Raw genomic sequence first — 19,150 nt, forward strand, 5'->3', positions numbered from 1 at the left:
TTCTAAACTACCAAGTGCTCAAAGTTGTCCATCGGCTTCAACGCAGTGCTGAAATAATCAATAAAGGCGTTTCCGAGCCCGAGAGCGACGGGCCGAATTCAAAAACGCAAGATTCTCGGAACCAACAGCAATGCTCCAGAGATCACGTGAATCCAAAGCAACACGATGGGCAAGAAAAACATCAAAATGGATCGCAAAAAGTGGTGACGACGTCTCCTCAGTTGCTAAGTGTGATTGTGCGTAACATGCTGTCAAGCCACAGAAACGAAGGTGAAGAAAACCCTGCATACCAGCCAGAACCTGATGACTACGCAAGTTATAAGAATGAGGTCATTTGTGAGAGAAGAAATGTACGTGCAGCCAAATGTCTAACAGTGCGTCCTGTCGACACAAGAGAGGACGGCCCAAACGAGATTAACAATAATAAAGGAAAACGTGGTTACAAAGGGAAGAGGTTTCTTGTTCACCTGGAAAAACGATGCACTCTACCGCAAGAAGTGGAACAAGATCAAGAAGAGATGAAAGGTAAAATGGATAGCCAGATCCATCTAACTGAAGCCAATCATCAGAGACGGCACGTAACTCTTGAAGATGGTAGTGGTTCACCAAAGAGAGTTTGTGAGGCCCCAAGGCAGAAAGAAACAAAGGGGCAAAAGGGCTCCATCAAGCAACCATCTTCAGACGATATCATCGCAGAGAATAGCCATTATAATAAATTGGAAAATGCCAGTGGTACCAAGGGAGAGAGTTCATCTCGAGTGAATGATCAGAAGCAACATCCAGGAAGAAAACTGAAAATCATTCCACTCACAGCCTACGAACAAGCCCTTACTGAAGCACGAACATGTCGGATGAATTCCGGCAAAGAGAAGCACCTCATATCTTCCAGCTCTCATGGAACATCTCAGAATAACCTCTCAGAAAATCTTAAATATCAAATCGCCGAGAGCCTTGCTCCAGCTGCCACTTTACAGCTCAATGCAAGTCATGCACACAAACGGAGGAGACCTCCAGGAAGAACGCAAATGCGACTCTCCAAGTTGCTCATAGAAGGCAAGGCTGCTAGAGATGTCGTGATCATAATCAGTGCATTCGTTCTTTGTTACCTGCCATTGTGGATCATGGCGATGTATCGTGCCACAGGAGGCACTGTTGCTGTAGAGGCGATCTTATCTACCCACTGGCTGTACTCTCTGAGCACGGTTTGCAATCCTATTATTTACTCCGTTCGTAAAAGGGAGTTCAGGAAAACACTCAGAAAAATGCTGAAACTGTAAAATCGCTGAACTCCCTTGACGTTCGATGTTAGTCCTTTCTTAAGCTTTGGAGTCTGAACTCCGTTCGCTACAGTTTGCCTTAAGTTTAATCAACTCCTAAGTTGTGATTTCTCTGTAGTTTAAAGTCGCTCAAAAGTACAAATGATTTCTATTCCAACTTCTGTAAATATGCAAGGCAGAATCGATATTCTGAAACGAAATGAAATTTTGAAGCTTCTAAAAGACTAGACGTTATTTCAAGAATAACTGACAATCGGCCAGTTCTGATGTGGCTATTTGATTCACTTGCTAAAGAAGAACTGCCCAGCTCAAATGCATTTGGACACAACAGACACAACATCTGCCGTTTCTGTCCAACTAACGAGTTTGGCAGTCACGCATTGAATTTTATACTTCTCTAATAGACTTTTTTTTAACAGCTTTGTTCCTGACAACACAAACAAAAAATTTCGATGAAGCTAAATATTTTAGAAATATGTTTCGTCTGCTTATGCTACTCAAAACCCTTTCGTGCTCTGATATCTACGTGTAATTAGTTCATTCAAAGTTAATATAATCTTTTTTTTCCTGGTGCTTTCAGTAAAATGTAAAATAAAATTCATATTATGAGCCTTGGGATTGTTTTATTTCAAAGCTATTTTTATGAATAGATATGTAAATAAAGTATTTACTCACGTAACAGCTGCGTGTAAGCTGCCTGGGATAATCAGTTGAGTAAAGCGCGACGAAAGTTTGGTGACCAGGTTTTGTTGTGTTGTTGTCACGGGCAACTGGCTCCTTTTCCAGTGGCGACTTGTCGGCCTTTGACGTCGTTGGCTGCAAAGCGCGCGAGATTACTAGAAACGACATTGTTACCATTGCAAACGAGGAAAGTAACCCGTGGCAACACCGTCATATTAAGTCCAAAACTTTGTCAGCAAAGCTCCGTCGCGCAATACTCAACTGATTATCGTAGTACCTTCAGAATCTTGGCATTTGCTGGGTCTGTAAACATTAGCTTTTCGTCAAAAGTGCTTGGGCAGGTTCTGTAAAAGACAAGAGAGTATACAATCATTGACATGTAGCAAGATAGCTCCTACAATACCTTGAGTGCTAATTGTGAGAATATGGATGTGCATCATGACACAATAAATTGGTCCCAGCTGATGTTTTCTCTATTCTCATAACCTGTCTAGTGACAATCCAAGGAGAAAGTACATGTTGATAAATTCTTACTTCGTGGTAGGTATAGTGATATATAATGTCATGTGGTGGGCACGGGAACAAGCAGTTGGTAATCACCCCATGGCATAAAAGCGGAACGGGTACTGAAGTGCTGACACAGTTAAGCCCCACCTTCTCTTAACCCTAGAACTACAACATACTTTGCATCCTTTTATGAAAGAAAAACCTCTCACTTTGACTTGGCTAGCAGAGCCTGAACAAGTTCCTGAATTTGTAGGTCATCTTCAAAATCTCCACTGTAGAACTGCTCCTGCTCCCAGAACGGTGCCGCCTTTGTAATGGCTCTCAGCACCACAGTGTAGGCAAAGTAAAGATTCTTCAACCACGTTGGACCTGCCATTATTTTAAGGACCAAAAGAAATGTGTAAGATGAACTCTACAATAGCTCGAACTGATAGGACCTTACATTTACAGTACGGGGTCACTGAATACGAGCTAAGCACGGGTTACGTAGAATTTGACAAACTAAGCCAATAAAATTTCTAAATCCTACGATCCACGCAATAATCAGAAAGGTAAAAGAAAACAAAAAACAAAAACAAAACAAGAAAATAATGTAACCAACATATCCAGCAGAAGGTCTCAGACTACATGTAGATGCTTGTGATCCATTGGATCCCATTTTATCAATTGTGACTACATATTAAAAATCTCTTGAACGTGACTTTTTCAGTTACAGTCCAGCCTTCCTCTGGCACAAAACTACGTGCAATTTGGTTATCCATATGATTGTGCTAAAGACTGCAGCAGCGTCACTCATAGTAGATACTGACAAATTAATGTTTTCAGCAGGATGGCAACTGGTTTTCACACGTGGGCAAAACTGTAATTATTAAAACTGAACTTCTTTGTGAGAAAAACTTTCCGCTAGATGGCAAACCAGCCGGGCAAAATTCTCCTCATAGCTGGTCAATTTGCCCGGTACCCGGCCCTCAATGAAAAATCCCTGACATGCATATGAAAACACCATTTTATTTAAAAATACCTTCATCATTTGTGGTTTCAGGATCAAACCTTCTTCTGAACTCTTCAAAGTTCAAACCCCATCTTGGTTTCGTCAAACCATTACCTAACAAAACAGTTCTCTTCGTTCAATACCACTAAACAGAATGATTTTGACCTAGCTTACCCTTGGTACAAAGCAGTGGTGGGACAACAGTATGATACGTGTTACAAGGACGATTTTTATTTATGGCGAAGATCTCACTTATGGTAGTTCAAAAGGACAGAAATTAAATATATTACATTCTAATCCAAAAATACTTGAGCAAGAAAGCAGTTCATAATTTGTTGATCTTCTTTCAGGAAATTTAAAGAATGTCACAAAGACCTTATCTTGAGAGATTTAGCACTCGTCAGGCCTTAGTTCTTACCTTTAAAGAGGTACAGTGCCGACAGATGAATGTTGATGCTAGCATGGAGTCCGGACATCATGCGATAGAACACTCGCTTCTCAAGACACATTTCTAGAAAAGGAATCATCCACTTCTATTCAAATTACAGTGCGGTAAATATAACCGGGCAGCTGACAGAGCAGTCTGGCAGGCACATGTATTCCTTTGTAAATCGCCAGCGATAATATTTGCAGTTTTCACAAATTTTCCCTGACTAGAGGAAACTCTTAAACAACGTACGTATCTCTCTTATTGCTCTCTGATGGACTCGTATCTAGGCAGAAACCTACTTCTCAAACTCATTAATAATTCATCAAGCTTAAACAAAGGAAATCATGACCGTGACAGTGTTTGGATATCTGATCTTAATTAACATAGATTTTTTACGATTCTATTTGTCCGTTTTCTCCATTGTCTTAGTTTCGATTGACAACATATATCAAACACTCAAGACAGTGTTTGACCACATTTCCAAACACCTCGAACTTTGTCAAAAATACTCCGCTGCATGTCATATTTTCAACTCTCTTCTCGGTGACAGTTTGGAAATGTGGTCAAACACGATCTTTGGTGTTTGATATATTACTTCAAGTCTTAAAAAAAAACACTGAAATTACAGTATTACATGTAAATTATTAAATTCATTAACAGCTGAAACCAAAAATTCAAACATCAAAAGAATATTGAATAGTTATGCATGATATTCAGTGAAAGCCCATCTTACACCTGTACTACTGAAAAGCTGCATAGATTAAACTGGACTTACTGTTAACATTTTTTGATGTTACCACTGCATAGGTCTTGCCATAGGGGGATGTAGGTCTAAAAGAACAGAAAACCGTTATTAGAAATAGTGCCAACAAAATGACAGCTGTATATGCAACGACAAAAAATAATCAATAACTATTAAATTTCTCTCTAGCGAAAAAAAGATCTGAGATGACCTACTTGAAGCAATTTTCCTTGTAAATATTATTCCATATTCTGTGAGCAGAGAAGCCTGCATATCCAGTGAATTTTTCAGGGTTCCGCAACAGGTCCACATACTCCATTCCAGAGGATGACTCATCTGCAAATTGAAACAGATTAATAATGGTATAAAAAAAAGTAATGCAATGACGTACAGGTTTGATAACAGAATTTGTAGTTATGTGAATAGTGAGATAATGACCTCCAAGCAAATACGATAATTTTCTCTAGGAAGGCATGTCACATCTTAAAACTGATCTGATCTAATCTGAAGCCTATCTACTTCATTTTGGAGGCCACAGACAAAACTCCTCCAATCCCTCCTGTCACTGACCACATGCTCCATCTGCATCCAGAAATAGCCCTTTGATTGGGTAGTTAAGATGCGCTCTCCCTCCACGTCTGTCATTCTCTACATGGGCAACACTACTGGATAGGACAGTGCCACTCACCATCTAATTCGCAGAAGTTATCTTCAGCATCATCGTGAGCATGCCAGGCTTCAAATGCTTGTTTATCTTTGTCACTGCAGAAAAAGAAACACATTTACCAAATGAATCAGTTCTGACACAAAGATCATGTGCACACACTGGGAATGAGACCTACATGTATCGCAATAAAATTACCATATTTCTCTATTTAGTGCTCTCCCTCTGCTACATGTAAGCTGAAACCCAACCGCCCACCACACCTCAGGCTCAATGTGAATGTGTGGTTTGTGTCATAGGTATAAAAATGTTACTTAACAATTAGACCCGTAGCCCTCGAGGGCGAAGGGTCTAATTGTTTTAGTATCACCCAACTAGTCGAACAGAAAAGGTAATAATAAAGTTAGCAAATGCAAGTTGAAGAAATATTTATTTGGGAATAAAACGAAAGAAAGTGTCACGCTCGATGGCGCCAATTTCGCTACTCGATGACTATTACTAATAGTCCCCTAGTAGCGTAGCCAATCAAAATGCAGGATTTGCATTAGTCCACTAGTTGGGTGATACTAAAAATGGTTAGTTATTGGATCATTAAACCTTAATTAATGTTCTAGGCAGGTCAAGGTCTAATAATGCAACAGTAACACTAAAATCCTACGATTGTCCAAATTTCTCATCACAGTACATGTATATACAATACCAAATATACAATATCAAGCAAACAGGCAACAAGAATAACGAAAATCATCAACAAAGTAGTAATTATTGTCTTGATGTACTAACAAATTCTCAGAACTGAAACTGTAAGGCTGTCAGAAAGAAGAATTAACATTTTAAAAACGAAATATAAAAAAAAAATTAATTACAATATTTAGAGAAGAAGCCACATCAGCCCCAGCCGGTTTTCATGCAGGTCCTCCATCCTGGTTGAATTAGAATTTGGAGATGTTGGTTTTTGTGGGGGAAGGAAAACTGGAGAACTCAGAGAAAAATCCCGGAGCAAGGCGAGAACCAACAACAAACTCAACCCACATATGGCACCGGGCTGGAATTGAACCTGGGCGACATTGGTGAGAGGTGAAAACTCTCACCACTGCATCAAGCCTCCTCCCCCTTTCTCCATTTTAAACATGGGACTGAATTGAACTTAAGTTGTGGAAGGTTTGTTACCTTATGGTGTTATCAATTTCACTCAGAACATCTTCACTGTCTGGTGACTGACAAGTTTCACCCTTTCTTTCCTGAAGAGATTAGAAGCACAGCAAGTATAATAGGTTAATGTATTGAATATAAAAATTCGTACAAAGCAATAAACCACTTATTTCTACTAATTCAACAGCAGGTAAACCACATAAGGGTGTTTTCTTCTTGTGTTCATCTAACATCCTGTGCTGCACATGATTGACAGTGCTGACAAACCATGGAAACATGTGATGTACTGTTTTTGCAATTATTATCATAAAGTAATTGCAAAATTAGTATCCATGGACAGATTGAGCAAATTATAAATAATTATCACCTTTTGGGTAACATCTGTAATTGTTCCCTTTTCACCCATTATATCTTCATGTCTAATAATAGCAGCTTTAACTAAAAACGTGAACTTTTTTATTCAAATACATAGTTCAAATTACTATTAATTATTTCATACTACAAGTACATGTAGTATTTTATCAATCACATTGGCAAAGTGCCTTTTTCAATCTACATGACTTTTCAGCCAGGAATGTTTGAACATGGTTCAACTCCAAAAGAATTCCACATGAATATTAAAAAAACATTCACTAGGTTTAACAGAAAACTTAAGACCAAGTGCACAAGAAGGTTCCTTTGCACATCTAAATCTGCCAGTATTTAAATTGGTTAAGTAGCCTAATGCATGTGTTTATAGAAAAAAACTCTTTTTTACAGTCTGATCTAGTACTTTAGTGTACTAAAAATATATTACAATGTTTTAGGAAAAATAGGTCTTTTATAATCAGGACTTATATTTTAAATTACCTCACTATCTGACTGCATTTTATGCATGCCACCCTTATGGTTACCACTCCTATTCGGTTGCCGTCGCCCCTGTTACAAGTTAGATTACAGTTTATTTAAAGCCAACACCAGCTTGAATAAGTAACTAATGAGTATATAGCAGGATAAGATAAAATGCAAAATAATTTACACATGATCTAAATTACCTCAGAATCCGCTTTTAGAGCAGTTTTCATTTGAGTTATACAACCAAAACCAAAGTCATCACTCTGGCCAATCACAAAGGACACAGACCACACAATGAACAAATCAACCAAATTAAAGCTCAAAGCAATGACATATAGCCAAATGCAAAATGTAGGAAAAGGAATACAGTCAAGTGGTTTTACTTGTGCTGTCATAGGATGACAAAGTGGTATGTTGAGTTTTAAGGAATTATTTTCGACACTTATCACGTCAAAACCTCTTTAATCATTGTAGAGTGGTTTTCAATTGAGTGTCAAAGGTAATCATGCAATTACATTGGTTTTGATTTTGGTTTAACCACAATTTGAGATTCGGTAAGCAGTCTTGCTAATTGGTAAGTAATTGGTTTGGTTTAAAGGTGTTACCACCCTCAGTTGAAAATTGCTCAAAATTATCATCTATCACATGATCAGATAGATGATCAGATGTACATGTTGAACACATTTCTACACAGTGATGAATCAATGAAATAATTGAAACAAAATGGTGTGCTATTGACTACTGTACAGTAGCTGTCACAACTGATACTTTTTCATATAATTATTGTATTTATTGATTTGGTTCACCATCTTGGCCACTGCTCAGCTGTGAAATAGTCTCAATAAAAATTACTGGTAAAGAAAACAAATCCTAAGGGAGCATACCTCAGCTTTTATGCCTTCTGGAAGTTCATCCTGAAAAATGGGATAAACAAAAACATTGAGAATTATACATGTACATGAAAATCTATCGAGCCAAACAGTTACAAGATTCTATCACTTGCAAAATAGGTGGCAAGGACTGTCAAACAAATTGTACAGCTCTTGTTATTTATACAGCCCTGGTGTTTGGTCTACTTTACAAGTACTACAATTTCTGTGTTACATAAATACATACATGCACAATGTATATACAGTGACTTTTAATTAAGACATTGAATGAAATATCTGATATAGCTGGTGTACATCTACCCCTTCCCAGGTAAAAAAGTTCTTATTAGTTTTTCTGAAACCCTTGCCAGAAAACGTGTTTTAATTTTAGTAATAACATTCCAAAAGTTTTTTTCCATTAATTTTGCAGTCATTTTATTTCCTTCTTAGATGCTTCTTTCAGCATGTATATTAATTATTAGTATCAGTGACCCAACTAGCGGACTAATGCAAGTCCTGCATTTTAATTGGCTATGCTACTAGAGGACTATCAGTAATGGTCCTCAAGCAGTGAAATTGGCGCAATTGAGTGTGACCCTTTCTTTCATTTTATTCCCAAACAAATATTTCTTCAACTTGCATTTGCTAACTTTATTAATGCCTTTCCTGTCCAACTAGCTGGGTGATACTAAAACAATTAGACCCTTTGCCCTCAAGGGCCACGGGTCAATAGCCCATTTGGCTTCGCCTCATGGACTATTGACCCACAGCTCGCAGCCCCTAGCCCTTGCGGGGTTGTGGACCGTCTTATTATTAAGTATACACATGTATTACACTGCGGGCTTGTTAACTTGGTTACTCAGCCAAATGGCTGCAAATTACATGATAATGACTTATGTATCATGATCACAAACCTCTTTACAAGGAGCCACAGAACAGTCTCTGAGTGCACAAGCACCATCATCTGGCCAAAATGGGCATGGTCTGTTCAAATTTACCTGATAGTGAAGAATATATGAATTAATTGCCCAAGGATTGTCAAAGTCCAAAACTTATTAAGTTTCCGAAATGCCAATTATTCAGCCAAAAATTCTGGAAATTATAGGATGAATCAAAATGTCCAGAACAGAAATTATAATTTGGTAAGAAATTTTCGAAAAATTTGGCTGTAGCTCCCAAGGTTGTCCTCTTTTTGGGAAATTGTGCAAAAATTGTACCACTTGCCACAATTATTTACAGAAATGTAAACAAGAAAATTTGATTGAATAGGAAGCAGCCCTTGTTATGGCCTTGGACATAGCATGTGACAAGGTTGCAACATGTAAATCAGCTCCAACACGAGGCAGTATTGTAAACAATCATTTTACGGCATTGAGCAACACTACAGTTGTATTGTCATGGCTGCAGATGTACAATCACATATTCACATACCCTGAAGAATTTGAAGAAGTTCTTTTTAACCAGTTCACTTATCACAGGATGAATCTCCTTGTTTATCTGATCAACTGTCTCCACATCACAACAACATTCTTCAGGTTTTCCTGATAACTAATCAACATAACAAACAAACATCACATTGCCAGTATAAAACAAAACATTACAACATGTACATTAATTACTTGCAAAAAATTTTAGACAATTTTAATTTTGGACAAAAAAGTGTCCGAAACTAAAACTATGCAAAATTTTTAGGGGTCCAAAATTTTACATGTCTGAAATATTTACAGCACAGTGTGCAGCTTTTAAGTAGCTCCAAAGTTCTTAGTTTCCTTTACGGAGTGAACTCTAGTTGAGACACTGCTTAAGATACGTTATGGCATCTGATGATAGAATTTCTGTTATTTTCCTGTCGCTCTATGTGTAAAACCTCAAGGGTGCATTTAAAACTTTCATTTTCACAGATGTTGTTTCAGTCTTACTCGTGTTTTGTAGGCGAAAATTTATTTTCATAATTCAGCTATGTTTCAGCAAAGTGTCCGAAATTTTGGTCTGAAATTTGTCCTAAATAAGACAAAAAGTATCCCAAAATTAAATGTCCAAGACTTTAACATCCGAATTTTTTTGCAAGTGATGTAGTTTATGTACAATCACGGATAAAAGAAGACAACACCACATGTAAGCTGGCTCATTAACAAGCACAAGATGGCCTTTCTTGCCTTTGTACCTTCACAGTCTTTGTTAATGCCAGCTCATTACAAACTCCCTTTCAGCCAGCAAAATTAGCCAGAATCGCATCCTCAAATAGGAATGACTAATGACTTAGCTTCCTGCTTCCAAATAGCATTTGCTACCAAATAAATACTCCAACCCCTCAAAAAAAAAAAAAAACCACTCCATTTTTAGTATTAATACTGTAAATATGTACGGTTGATCTCTGTACACCAAAGAGCAGGGCTGTACTTCAACTTTTGATTTTGAGTGACTGAAAAAACTCACTCTTCTCATATAAGCTTAGGCACTTTGCACCCAGGATTTCATTGTTAGGAACCTTTGGGCTACTTGAAATTTTTCTTACACCACAGTCTTGAAGAGCAAGAGCTGATTATCAATATTATGGAAGTGTATGCAAATAGATGAAGAGAGTAATATATAAATTCTGTTTTCTGTCACTGTCTCACATACAAAGTTCTCTCTGCTGAAGTGAGGGCTGTAGAACCTTCTGATGTATACAAGGATTAAAATTTATTTCAGTGTTATATGAAAGGTCGGCACAATTACAGAATTGCTTTAAAGAAATTTATATCATGTGCATATCACACCACCTATTTTCAACCTCATTTGCCACAAATGCTATAATCCAGTGAACAATATATGCCTGATACAACAACTTGGGTGTGACCTTCCATAACTATGTGATTGACAACTTCTTTTTATACTGGCTTTAGGAACTGAAAAAAAACTTATATCTGCAAAGGACGTTCTGATGAGAGAATGTGATACAAACTTAATTCAGTGTGATTCAATTTTTCTTCTAAAATTTCATGATAACAATTAGATTAATTTGAAATAATTGTTTTACCTACTCCTTCTGAACTTAGTTTGGCATCTGTATTGAAACCCAGATACTTATGTATCTAACAGGAAATGAATCATGTATTGAGGAACATACAACAAGAGAGTAAAAATAAGATTTGCCAATGTAAAACTCAAGCTTATAATTTTTATGCTACTAAACGTCTGGACCGCGCCTGAATGACTGGTCTTTGTAGCTTGGTAAAGTCAGTCAACAATTTGCATGCAAAAATGCACCAACTGTTAAGAGCCACGAGAAATAAATTTGTACAGGAGAAAAGTACTCTTTGTCTCTCTTAAGCCTAATAAGAAACAAAACCAAAAGGGGTCTAGTTCTGTGACAATAAAATACGAAGTTTTATTCAAGCTTGTTGCATGCACAAAATAATAATATTGGCGTACATGCATTACGCTAAAGCTTGCAAACATTTTATGATTATTAATTTTACAGTAACACGTAACGATATCGATGTCTCTAATTTAAGTCAAAAAAACAGGCTTTAAAATATATCTGACATTTGTAGCCCTTGTTTATTCAGTGGTGGTTGTCAAATTCAACAGTAAGCTCAGCGATCGTGTCAAAAGCCTTCCCAATTCACTCCCAGGGAAACCACCACACAGAAAAAAAATAACACAAATATTGGCTTTAATGTAACTTATGAATTTTTCGCCATCACTCGCTAGATAATTTGAAAAGCTACAGAAATCAAGTCATTTCAATCGACATCGTTAACACATCGACCTTCCGTCCAAGAAGTAAATTCTAAAAAAACAGTCTGCGAATAAGCTAAAGTCATTACTTCAACCAGACCAGCTGCTTACGGGTGGAACGATTCAGCGATCACAACAAAAGTAACCTGAACGTCAGGAAGGCAAACAGAACTTACCGCACAAAAACATGGGTCGGTCGACGATTCAAACGATCCAGGTGCTGCAAAGTACACCAACAGCCAAAACCTCAATAGAAAATACCTATTCATCGTAGGAGAATTCCGCGGCACAAACATAATTTACATTTTGTCGAGTTAGGAAGTTTTCGAAGGTTCCCGGTTCAGATGGCGCATGCGCCACTGGAGTTCGCCGCGATACAAAATGTGGCCGATGCGGATTGGCTCACAAGAAGGTAATCTGATGAACCAGGTGCTAAGATGTGCAAATATGCTGCATAAACAGACCATACCACCCACATCTTATAAACTTGTGCACTGAATGAATTTATCTTACACCTCACAAGCGAAGCAATCTTAACTCGATCTGCTGCAGTTCACCTCCTTCATCCCATGCGCGCGATACCTCCAGCCCTCACAGGGTCAGGGGCAATTCAGTGTAATTCCAGTGTAAATCTGTAAGCATCTGTAACTTAGACATATTTACTTCTCATTCATGCTCCCTAGATACCATAATAATAAAAAATTCAAACCCAGAGAAGTATGTTTTTACATGCACAAAATTCTCGCTATGGAATAGTATTAAATTGTTATGCCATGCATCACGGTTGTATAATTTCTATGTAATTTTCCGCCGCAGGTCCTTCAGCTATAAAGTCGCTGGATTTGTTAAACGACTTATAAATCTAACTTAATGTAGAATACGGAACTTGTCGCACTCAGGACTCTTTTAATACGCGATGAAATAAAATGGGAGTTTTCTACATGTACAGTGGCTACAAACGAGAAAATCACTGATCAAAATAAGATAAAATAAAGATAGGGAGGGGGGGGGGGGGTAAGATATAGGCTGGGTAGGAAATCGCACAACAGAGATGTGCGAAGTACGAACACGTCATCGAAGAGGAGGTGAGAATCGGTAAAAAAAAAAAAACCTCGCAGATATCGCTCCCCCGCTCCAAAATCCATTTAGGTGTTCATACCTGTGTTTTGGAACCATTTAAAGCGCTTAAAGTATTCAGCACTTTACGGTAGGCCAGACAGAATTGATACCTGTCAATGAATTCGAGCCGTAACTCGCAAAACGCGATCGATTCCGGTGCTTTTTAGGACTTCCTATCAAGATTTCAGGGGGCAGTCCCCGGGGGGCAGTTCCCCACAACACTTTTATGTGGGAAGTGCCCCCGTGCAGGAAACTAACAAATTCTGTATGCGCTCTGTCAGTGGAGAAAACGAACCAACCGGTTAGTGTCTCCCACCATATTCCTCGTCTGATTTATTTGTAGTTCGGGAATAAAATAATTTACGTTCGTTTGAGCGAAGCGAATTAGAACGTAACTTGTGGCAACAACAGCGGGTGTTAGCCAGATCAAAGGAAGAGGAGGAGAAGCAAACGAAAAAGAAGCAGGACAAAGCTGAAAGAAGGGTACACAAAAAAAGACCAGCGACTCCATCCCTCTCTCTCCGCCACTTGGGTTTTTTTTTCAGTGGGGTAACTATATACACTTAACTGTTCGATTTTCATCTTTCCTCAACCTCGATCGCGCCATAATAACGTCTCAAATGGATTGTAGTTAAATTTTAAGTATTTGAGTCAGCCCCAGAAAATTAAAATTTATGAAGGGAATGGGAAATTTTAAACAGCACATCAAGAGAGGGGGAGATAGGTTATAACATTTACTATGAACTTAAGCCGCTTTTCTCAGTGCCGAAGGATACTGGTCGAAATTTTATAACAGATGATCATGTTTAGAGAGAGGTCCTCTTGAGACAAAGCCACGCATGAAGGTAGAACACCTAATGCCTACAGTAAAAAACCGATTTAGCTGTATGAGCATGGGGCATGGCTAAAGTAGTATTAGTATAGTATTATTTTTTTCGTTTCATCTGCTATTGGGTTAAGAAGTTGTTACGTTAGATCCTTTACGTTCTTTACTCTCGGATGGGATGGGTACAAATTTTAAATTAGAATGTTAAAATTGCCGTTTTAGAATCGAATTCGCAATTTCTCTGAGTCAGTTTTAGCGCCTACATCTTAGTTAATAGACCTTTCCCGCATTCCAACAAACAATAGCGCCAAGTGGAGGTCAGAGTGGACAAAAATACAGTAAATGTATGAAAATGTCCACCCCAACCTCGCTCTGGTGCTATTGTTCGAACGCACTGAAGTGGAATGCGGGAAAGGTCTATTAACAGCAACTATGACGCCCCGTACACACTACGCCGGAGAAATTCGAAAACGCAACAATCAGCGGTCATTTTGAGCTTGTATTCGTGAAAAACTCGGGCAAGGAAATTGCATGTTTATCGTGACGTCAGCGTTTTCGAAAAGTTCCGTTTTCAAAATGTTTTCCATTCTAACTGAAAACACAAAACCGGATTTTTCAAATTCTGTTGTTTGAAGAGTTTTTGAAAAGCTCCGTTTTCGTGACGGATTAGTGTGGACGGCAGGCCTAACCGGGAGCCTGTTCGCAGGCTACCGTAGAAATAAAGCTGCGTTTCCAAATTTCTCCGGCGTACTGTGGACGGGGCCTGAGTTCTAGTTGTCCCAGCGACAGCCTAGCGATGAATTAGTTTCCTGTTCTTAATACCGCACAACAGTTAGCTATAGGCACGTACTAAGCTATAGGAAGCTAGCGAGAGAAATTCTTACACATGCAGCAAAATAATGAATATACTTCTTGGAGATGGAAAAGGAAACTTCAAGTCAAATATGCACACAAGTGCTGAATTTCCATGGTTTATTTGGCCTCGCTGCAACAGGTGGCGTGAAATGACCACCAGTTGACACAAAATACATCAGTTTTATTTCCAATGATCTCGGCACCTTATCCAAGAAAACAGATTAAGAGGTGAGGAAACTTATCGATTTATTTTGTAAATGACGCCAGCGAAATCTGACTTTTGGCAGTAAAAATATTGCTGGTGTTTCGTTTGTCCCTTCCCTCATGCATGCCTAAATTGTTCGACTCGGAGAATTAACACTGGATACAGTATCTGATTTCGTGCCGGAATTACTGGTGTATTCAACTGTGCGGTAGAGTAGACAGAGCTGTTGATGTGTTTAGCTGGCCTACAATCAAGCTCTTTTATTGCAAACCGCCGGGAAGACAAGCTCGTTCTAAAAGCCACCGAAAACAGATCAAAAGGGCTGACCTTGGCTGAAGTACACCAAAACATTAGATGGAAAATTTGCAAGAAGGAGAATTAACTCCCAAAGAGAACCAGGAAAACAAGGAAAACCAAGTGGGATCGAAAACACGCAACGAAAACAACGAAGGAGAAGAACCGAGCTCTAAATCTGGAAATAATACGAAATCACCGCCTAAAAAGTTCTATTTTGTTTCTTTGATCGGGCCAGGTTCAACGACCAGCGGGGATTTTACAGCAATTCATGTGTTTTATCTTCTAGTCTTTCTTCTTGTTATTGTATCGTCTTATGGCTTGTTCTATCCCAGTGTGAACACTACGCTGGCCGAGAAAGTCTTCTGTACTACTAACAATCGGACTTCGTCGAAAAATTGTCAAACGATGTTGCCTTACTCGCTAATTTACAGAATCTATTTCGCCACCTCGATCTTCTTTATGGTTCTTTACTTCCTGTTTTGTTATTTTTCTGAAAACAGTAATCTTTGCATTAAAGTTCACTCAGGATTCTGGATTCCAAAACTTGCGCTCCTTTCGCTGCTCGCATTTTGCGCGCTCAATATTCCAAGAAGTGGGTTTGGATTAGTGTGGATGTATTTTGGAATTGCTGGATCATTCCTATACACGTTAATACAGTTTGTATTTTTGGTGGACTTCGCAAAAGGCTGGAACGAATTTCTCACGGACAAGATGGAAAAAAATGCGTCCGCAAAGTTCTGGAACTTTTTGCGGTTATTATCTGCGGGTGCCATGTTTCTCTCGTCATCAATTGTGGCTGTGCTACTGTTCACATTTTACAGTAAACAAAACAGTTGCAGAACAAATTTATTACTGCTCACGGGAACTTTTGTTTTGTGCTTAGTAGCCATTGTTATTTCCGTTTTTTTGGATTCATGGTCAGAGCGATTACTGCAAACCAGTTTCGTGACGATGTACACCACGTATCTGACGTATGCTTCGCTCAGATACGGACAGAGTGAATGCAACGCGGAGCGAGATTACGCGATTAAAATTGGGAACGAACCTGACTTGAATTTATATTCGGTTGCTAATGTGCTAATTATTTTCTGCCTTTTGGCTTTCGCTTGTTTGCGGGAACCACAAACGTATTATAGAAAATTTGGAAAGCGCATGATTTCGAGCGGAAAGACAACAGAGGTGTTGAAGAATTCCTCGCAAGCTAAAGAAAGTTACAGCTCTTCATTTCTATATTTTATATTTTCGATGTTCTCGCTTCACACAATGATGGTAATTACTAATTGGTCCAACCCAAGGGAAACAGATTACGGGGAGATAGCTGTAAACTGGATTGCCCTCACGGCGAAAACCTTTGCCATCCTTGTCACAATATTCTTGTACATTTGGAGCCTCATCGCTCCAAGCATCTTTCCTGACCAAGAAGTACACTCCATACAAGGCATTATGACGTCACTTGGCACGTTCATGGGGAGAACGCTCTACACACTGTTCATTCAACCGTGTCCATTGTGGAACCAATCAAAATCGACGAGGTTTATCTACACGTTCTTCCTATTGGTTGGCACGGCTGTTTCGTGCGCGATGTATCTTCCCGCCACGCGCCGCGCGCTCGAGAGCAACGCGTACTTTTGTAATAAGCTTACGAGAATGGGAAACTGTCTGAGCATGGATCCCGCTTACTTAGCAGTGTACAGGATTTGCTTTTCAATGGCCGCTTTCTTTCTTTTGTTCGCGCTGATTCTTTACTCGGTTCAATTATACAGTGATCCCAGAGCTTTGATTCACAATGGATTATGGCTTGTCAAGTTTGGCCTATTTTTCGGCCTAGTTCTCTTCACATTTTTCATTCCTATGGAATTCAGTAAGGTTTGGATGTACCTGGGTCTTGTGGGAACTTTTGTTTTCATTATCATTCAGTTATTTTTGCTGGTGGATTTCACGCGCCTTTGGAATAAAACGTGGGCGCGCAAAATGGAGGAAAGTGGAAGGAAATGCTGGTTTTACTCCGTATTCGCTTGCACTGTAATTCTTTACGCAATTTCTGCCACGGCCATTGTTTGTTTTTACGTATTTTTCGGTGCTTCGCGTAGATGCAAAACAAACAAGATGTTCGTGAGTATAAACCTTGTCCTGTGTGCAGTGGCAGGAATTATTTCAATTCACCCAAAGGTTCAAGATGGCGGATTGCTGCAATCTTCCGTGGTGACAACATATTCAGTTTACCTGACATGGTCAGCGTTGTCTTACAATCCTAACGAGCGTTGTAACCCTGTTGCGACATACGTGTCCGAAGCAGACATGAGACCCAGTCTTAACATTCAAGCCTCGTTGGACCTGTTTTTGCTGGTAGTCACGATTATATACTTCAGCGTTCGTATATCCCCGATTACCGACACTTTACGAAAACTGATCGCGACTTCACTTCGGCTCATCATCGGGCTTCGTCGTCGGAAAGTCAAAGACGGCGATGAGGAGTGCCCGAATGAAGACCGAGGAAACGACGACGCAGTCACCGAGACTGAAACACCTTCCGATGAATTTGAATTCTCAGACGGGAAGGTTCCTTACAGCTATTCCTTTTTTCATTTTGTGTATTTTATCGCTGCAGTTCATGTGACAATGGTTTTAACAAACTGGTATTCTCCAAAAGATGGCTCGAACATTAAGCTTTCAATCGCCTGGGCAGCCATGAGTATAAAAATGACTTCGAGCTCCATGTGTATTCTTCTTTACATCTGGAGTCTGGCGGTGCCTATTCTGCTTTACAACAAGAAACCCTGTTAACCTTTTTATGCAGCTAACTTGTGATGTACGAGTCACGTTTTTCGTAGAATAAAATTGTCTTTTGGATCAAAAAGAACGTCAAGATCATAATTTGCCAAGGTAGAGCATCATCAAAGAGTCAATTAGTATAGTATGTAATCGCATGAACGCAAGTGCAATCCACCGTAGGAAAAAAGATGGCGGCTGTACATTTTACCATAATGCCTTGCGAACCTAACACAGCCTATAAGGCACTAAGAAAGCCAAATGTTTATGATATTTGTCCCTGTACAAAGGACATTGAGTAGCCTGGGTTTGAAGATTTTATAACGTTTCTGTATGTTTTAATAAACGTTTTTAAAGTTGTCGTGCGCTAAGAACTGTGGGTAAATGTACCAGTCGCCGTCTTTTTTCCTACGGAGGATTAAGGAATTAACTACCGATGATATTTGGCCTTTCGGCCTCTGCAATTTGAAAGAATTTCCACATATCACGAGTAGTGTAAATCCTTAATTTCCCGAACTTTCATACAATTCGTCATTTATTATACATGACTAACTGTAGTACAAATTAAAAGTAACGAAAAAATTGGCCAGCTCTCGGCCAATCACAATGAAGTAATTTTCTCAGTCATATGATAAGAGAAGTGTTCACTTGAGGTGTCGCAAGTAATCCGCATTTACTTTGGTTTTGCATTACCAGGCTAAGCGATTGACCAATAAAATTCGCGCCACTTTGTCATCCAATCAGAAGTAAATCCAAAACCAATCGTGACTCGCTCGCACACGTTTTCCCGCGCTTCGCGTCAGCTACATGCGTTTTCTTCGAATTTTGATTGGTTCTGTATTGTTTGTGTCCTTTTTGATTGGCTGCAATGATAACTTTGGTTTTGGTTTTGCGACACTCAACTAAGAACCGCTCTACAAACGAAAGAGAACGGGAAGGTCAACTGAAAATTTTCAAGGAGCGCCATCGGAGTGACATATTTCCTTTAGTCTCCAAAACTGATCAACTTCTGGTTTCTCCTTATTGCCTTTCCTACACTTCCGCATTTTCTTTACGACATTTTAGTTTTAGATCAAAGTCAGGAGATTTTGAAGGCCCAGGCTCGTGATTACCATAATCCGCTTATTTGTAGTTGAAAAAGGTAGAGAGGACCTGGAATTTAGACTGATGTTCCAAACGAACATAACTTACAGGATTTGACGATAATGG

At 39.0% G+C, this 19,150-nt stretch overlaps 3 protein-coding genes across 5 annotated transcripts in view; 2 read left to right on the forward strand and 1 right to left on the reverse strand.

Moving 5' to 3' along the window:
* LOC149110374 (uncharacterized) overlaps positions 1-1,277 on the forward strand; it is a 1,812-nt gene extending 535 nt beyond the window's left edge. The window contains exon 1 of the mRNA XM_089291423.1: positions 1-1,277. This exon is cut by the window's left edge and continues 535 nt beyond it. Coding sequence (XP_089147549.1) covers positions 1-1,277 — 1,277 coding nt within the window.
* LOC110043283 (ERO1-like protein beta) overlaps positions 1-12,223 on the reverse strand; it is a 19,176-nt gene extending 6,953 nt beyond the window's left edge. For 2 of the 3 annotated variants that reach the window (XM_089291640.1, XM_089291639.1), the window contains exons 1-13: positions 12,047-12,223; positions 9,579-9,695; positions 9,062-9,145; positions 8,163-8,192; positions 7,294-7,362; positions 6,463-6,533; positions 5,317-5,390; positions 4,844-4,964; positions 4,662-4,717; positions 3,875-3,967; positions 3,487-3,570; positions 2,675-2,834; positions 2,236-2,302 (exon numbers count right to left, since the gene is read on the reverse strand). In XM_089291640.1, coding sequence (XP_089147766.1) covers positions 2,236-2,302; positions 2,675-2,834; positions 3,487-3,570; positions 3,875-3,967; positions 4,662-4,717; positions 4,844-4,964; positions 5,317-5,390; positions 6,463-6,533; positions 7,294-7,362; positions 8,163-8,192; positions 9,062-9,145; positions 9,579-9,695; positions 12,047-12,166 — 1,146 coding nt within the window. In that variant the 5' untranslated portion in view covers positions 12,167-12,223. The remainder of the gene's footprint in view (positions 1-2,235; positions 2,303-2,674; positions 2,835-3,486; positions 3,571-3,874; positions 3,968-4,661; positions 4,718-4,843; positions 4,965-5,316; positions 5,391-6,462; positions 6,534-7,293; positions 7,363-8,162; positions 8,193-9,061; positions 9,146-9,578; positions 9,696-12,046) is intronic. The other variant, XM_089291641.1, reaches the window with a different exon arrangement.
* Positions 12,224-14,578: 2,355 nt separating this feature from the next.
* LOC110043131 (uncharacterized) lies at positions 14,579-18,746 on the forward strand. The gene has a single exon (XM_020748549.2). It carries the CDS (start codon positions 15,230-15,232, stop codon positions 17,954-17,956), a length of 2,727 nt encoding a protein of 908 aa, XP_020604208.2. The 5' UTR covers positions 14,579-15,229; the 3' UTR covers positions 17,957-18,746.
* The last annotated feature ends 404 nt before the right edge of the window (positions 18,747-19,150 follow it).

The sequence above is a fragment of the Orbicella faveolata genome, unplaced genomic scaffold (genome assembly GCF_042242905.1).
Source record: "Orbicella faveolata isolate gen_17 unplaced genomic scaffold, um_ofav_v1 contig_24, whole genome shotgun sequence".
Lineage (NCBI taxonomy): Eukaryota > Metazoa > Cnidaria > Anthozoa > Scleractinia > Merulinidae > Orbicella > Orbicella faveolata.